A 4,835-nucleotide genomic window follows, 5' to 3' on the forward strand; every position below is an offset into this window, starting at 1 on the left:
TGTTTTCAAAATCTCCGTGTGTGGTTGTAATCTGTGGGAAGTATGTGTCTCTGATGTCTTGGTACAATGGACAGATCGTTAGGAAGTGTAGCTCGGTTTCCACTTCATTTTGTGTGCAGTGGGTGCATAGTCTGTCTTCTCTCGGGATACAGGTCTGCCTATGACGGCCTTTCTCGATCGCGAGACTGTGCTCACTGAGTCTGTACCTAGTTAAGATTTTTCTTTGTTTTGGGTCGGTCACGGTGCTCAGGTATTCTGCCACTGTGTATTCTCTGTTTAGGGCCAGATAGCATTCTAGTTTACTCTGCTTTTGTGTTGCTTCTTTCCAATGTGTCAGATAGTTTCCCTTTTGCTGTTTTATAATTTGGTTTAGTCCAGTACAGGCATGAACAATGGTTCCAAAAAATACACCTCTGACAAACACCCCTTCTTCCAATATTGATTGGCTCGATATTATCAACACTTTCTGCCTCACCTCTTTCTTGGCTTGTCCCTTCTTGCCCCCAAGCGAGAGGAAACCGCATGCTTTAACTGAGATCCAAAATCAAGAGAGGTTAGAGACAGTAAGTGCACGACCTCAATCATTTAAAAAAGCAGTAGCCTAAACATCTGACTCATAAGACATCCACCCCTTTTTGGGCTATTTTATGATTTCACTTTGATAGCCAGGTCAGCTAATTATGATATAAATAGGCCTACAGTATAATAATAAGTTGTATACATAACCTTCCAAAAGCCACGTCTGCCTTCCATGTAGGCTACACATCAAACTCCAGTCTGAGTTTCTGTGTAATTTCCATAACCAAATTATGATGGTATAAAGATATTAGAATATTTAACATAAAAGGGAATTTGCTGGCAAAAGTGAAACTCTGATAAATTAATCTGGGAATCTGATTCCATTAGATTTTCTTTCTCCCATAGCTTCACAAAATCCCTCCTTTCCCCTTTCTTTGTTGTTTTTCCTTAGAGAGAGACAAAAGCAGCCAAATTACACAGAATTTTCCATTCCTCCCTCCAATTTCTTCCTCCCCTGTGTGCACTGAGACAATTTAACTCATTTTACCTCCAGCACCCCACCCACAAACATCCCGCTTCTCCTTCACTCTCCTAGCTAGTCCATTTGTCTCCCCGCTTCACTGGAAAGCCAAACAAGCCAGCCATTAAGTTGAGTTAAGCGCAGGAAGCGGGCCTTCGGGCCAGGCGGTACTGTTTACAGGGACCTCGTCGGGTTTCTGCGGCCCTTTGAAGCGAGCAGCACACAGGAGACTGTCTGTCACTGGACTCTCACTCACATTCCATCCATTCATTCATCTGAGCAGAAAGAGAGATGGAGAGGGGGATGGAGAGGAGGGCTGCTGCAGCAGGGGCAGTCGTGGACAGTAACAAAGTACATTATTTACTCGTACTGTAAATATCTTGAGTACCATGTACTTTACTTGAGTGTATTTTTCAATACTTTCACTAACAGGTCAAAGACAGATGTTGTACTTTTGACTCCACGACATATCTAGGAAGGTAAAAAGTACATTATGAATCAACCACTTAAGTACTTTGTCCACCACTGTCCAGTGGGGGGGAGGGGGATAGACAGATAGATAAAAGATAGACAGATAGATTTAGTGGATTTCCCCCTAAAACACAATCTTTTACCAACCTTTCTGTTGTTAATGTGCATAACTCTGCTCAACCCTACATGGAGACAAGAAAGACAACTTTTTGAGTGGTGCAACCACTCCTATAGACAGCTATGTGTGTCCCTGGGTCTGTCCCTGGCTGGCTGGCTGGCTCTGTCCAAGCACGAAAATAGCTTTTGGTTTGTTTTCACAACCAAGTGTCACTGTTGCGCAGCCTAACACACAAACACACACACACACACACACACACACACACACACACACACACACACACACATTAACTGTAAAGGGGCCTTCACACTGTAACTCTGTCATTTCTCAACCATTCCGGGCGCGGGACGGCTCGCCGGAACCGTGCTGGCCCCCTGGGCGCGTTCCTGTGGGTCTGGAACTTCCGGGGACCCCCACACGGTAACTGCCATTTCTCGACCGTTTCGGACGCGAGGCAGCTTGCCGGAACCGGGCTGGCACCCTGGCCGCGTTCCTGTGTCCACTGTCCGGAACTTGAGTTACACCACTCACTTCACACGGTTGTGATTCTCCCTTCTTTTTACTCTGTTGAAACTATTGCAGTTCAATAAATATAGGCTAACTGCCTTCAAATTTAAAGCACTCGTGTATTGCAGACACCCTCTAAATATGTCCTGTACATGCAGTATGTCTGGGGACAAGTATTCCTCAAGTACCTACTTGTAGCCCAGAGCCACTGACTGTGCTGGGGGACTAGAAGAGTATCTACTTTCTGCATTGCTTCTAGTCTAGTTCATGACATCACACAGATAGATTTCAGCCATGTATCAGTCAGGGGATTCTAATTTGACACTTAGTGACTTCAGACAACTTAAAAATGCAGCACTGGATTCCCCTTAAGTTTCTCTTGACAAACATGATGACTAAACTGTCACACCTAATCTGCAAACACACACACACACACACACACACACACACACACACACACACACACACACACAGTTGGGAACTGCAGGGAACAATAATTGTATTGTGCCTTAACTCCAAACAAATCTTAAATTATGAATAGGCAAACATATAAACATCTGAATGCAGAAAGATGAGGTTTGACTTTGATTACATAATTAGCCTGTTTCTCTGAGGAATTAAACTCCGACTTTATTGTCACATTACATCATGGGTTTACAGGTGTCAAAAAGTGGGTAAATTTTTTTTACAAGCTTCCATCATTTGTAGTTTTCAGGAAAGAAGGGATAGTAGAGGTATAAAGAAATAACAAGGAAAAAGGATTGTAATTGTCTAGACTTCATTGGCTGCTACACAGCCCACCAGATGCTTAGGTGTGACTCAAATAAAAAAACATTTGCAAAGGAATTATTGCAGCATGCACAAACAAAGATAATATATAGTTCAGATGTAGAGGAAACAGTTTCCAAAAAGCGGAATTGAGACAGAGGCACATTACAGCCTTTTGCAATTTGCAGTATATTACTACTGTGTAATGAAATGGCCTACGTGTGTATGTAGCAGTGGCCCAGAGCCTCTGCCTGATGGCCTCAAAAGTCTAATATCTCCCCCAGTCCAGAGGGGTATCCCTTTGGTCTAGTGGTTAAGATTTAACTTTCACATGGGAGCCCTGAGTTAGAATCCTGGGCATTACATATACAGAGACAAAAAGAAAATAGCCTAGACTGCACTAGAAATCTGAAAATTGATGGCTACAATGTATTTGAATTGTGTATTATGAAGATGGTTAGAAAGAAAAGGGCACTTTCAATTGTTTGTTAATTTACTAAGAAGTTAAATTGCACACCTTTCTATTTCCAAACCGACAAATTTGACATGTAACATGAGCCATTTGTCTTTGTGTTTATAAGCATGGCAGCTGGAAAGAAAATGTTTACATATGCAAACTGTTACTGTTTCTTTATGAAGAATTTAAGATCAAACAACCAAATGAACATAAAATGGGAGCCCTATAGAAAAGTCAAAGTTAACAGGAATGTTTTTTTATCAATTGCCAGGATATGAATCATATGATGAAAAGGACAGGGAGTCTATGTGATATTCTTTCAGTGCAAATGTGAAACAAGCACATTATCCACTAAGAACTTTTTCTTACTTTCTTTAAATACATACATTTTCACAATTATTTCCACAAATACTACGTACAATTTCCTTTAATTACAGCCATGTAATAATTCTAGAGTGAAATCCTACATGGCCATCACTGCTGTCACAGCCTGTCAGTTCAATTCAGGCTCACAGTAAGTTTATGAGGGATATGAGGAGAGTATTTCAGCACATGGCACCCGTATCCATGTTTGTTTGTGTTTCAGACAGCTTTAGTCATTGTTTTTAAAGCCTGTCTTTTGTGTGAACTCTCACTCGGTGAGCAGCATGCACACTATGTACAACATCAACGCCACATAAGTTCTGATAAAATATTAAAGATGTCCCATGGATTGGTGTCACACTACACTGCAGTTTCTCCATGTTTGCCATTTGTGAACCTAACGTAGAATTTGTGCCAGGCGTGCAGCGTCTTGCTAGACCAAATCCAGAATCCAGAGGTGATGCCTACTATGAGTGTCATGAGATATTTGATCATGTAGACTGTGAAGTCAGGGGTCATGCGTGGAGCCCCCTGTGCGGGACAGGGGATGGCCAAGCTTTTACAGTTATGGCTCACCCAGCTGCGCTCCCACTGATGCCGAAACGCCTGCTCGTAGAAGAAACAGGCGATGACGATAGTCGCGGGGACGGTGTACAGCACGCTGAAAACGCCGATCCGCACCATGAGGCGCTCCAGTTTCTCAGTCTTGGTGCCGTCATGCTTCATGATGGTGCGGATGCGGAACAGCGACACGAAGCCGGCTAGCAGGAAGGAGGTCCCAATGAAGAGGTAGATGAAGAGTGGGGCCAACACGAAGCCACGCAGGGGGGCCGGGTTGCTGACGCCGATGAAGCAAATACCGCTGAGCACGTCGCCTTCGATCTGCCCGATGGCCAGGATGCTGATCGTCTTGACCGCGGGCACGGCCCAGGCCGCCAGGTGGAAGTATTGGGAGTTGGCTTCGATGGCCTCGTGGCCCCACTTCATGCCAGCTGCTAGGAACCAGGTCAAAGACAAGATGACCCACCAGATGGAGCTGGCCATACTAAAGAAATAGAATATCATGAATAGGATGGTGCAGCCCTCCTTCTTAGTGCCTTGGGCAACGGTCT

At 43.9% G+C, this 4,835-nt stretch overlaps 1 protein-coding gene across 1 annotated transcript in view; it reads right to left on the reverse strand.

Annotated features, from left to right (window-relative positions):
* Positions 1-2,681: 2,681 nt before the first annotated feature.
* The window catches only part of fzd2 (frizzled class receptor 2), a 3,319-nt gene continuing 1,165 nt past the window's right edge, over positions 2,682-4,835 (reverse strand). Inside the window, exon 1 of the mRNA XM_083780288.1 lies at positions 2,682-4,835. This exon is cut by the window's right edge and continues 1,165 nt beyond it. Coding sequence (XP_083636414.1) covers positions 4,084-4,835 — 752 coding nt within the window. The 3' untranslated portion in view covers positions 2,682-4,083.

The sequence above is a fragment of the Protomyctophum parallelum genome, assembly GCF_964188405.1.
Source record: "Protomyctophum parallelum genome assembly, chromosome: 13".
Taxonomy (NCBI): Eukaryota; Metazoa; Chordata; class Actinopteri; order Myctophiformes; family Myctophidae; genus Protomyctophum; species Protomyctophum parallelum.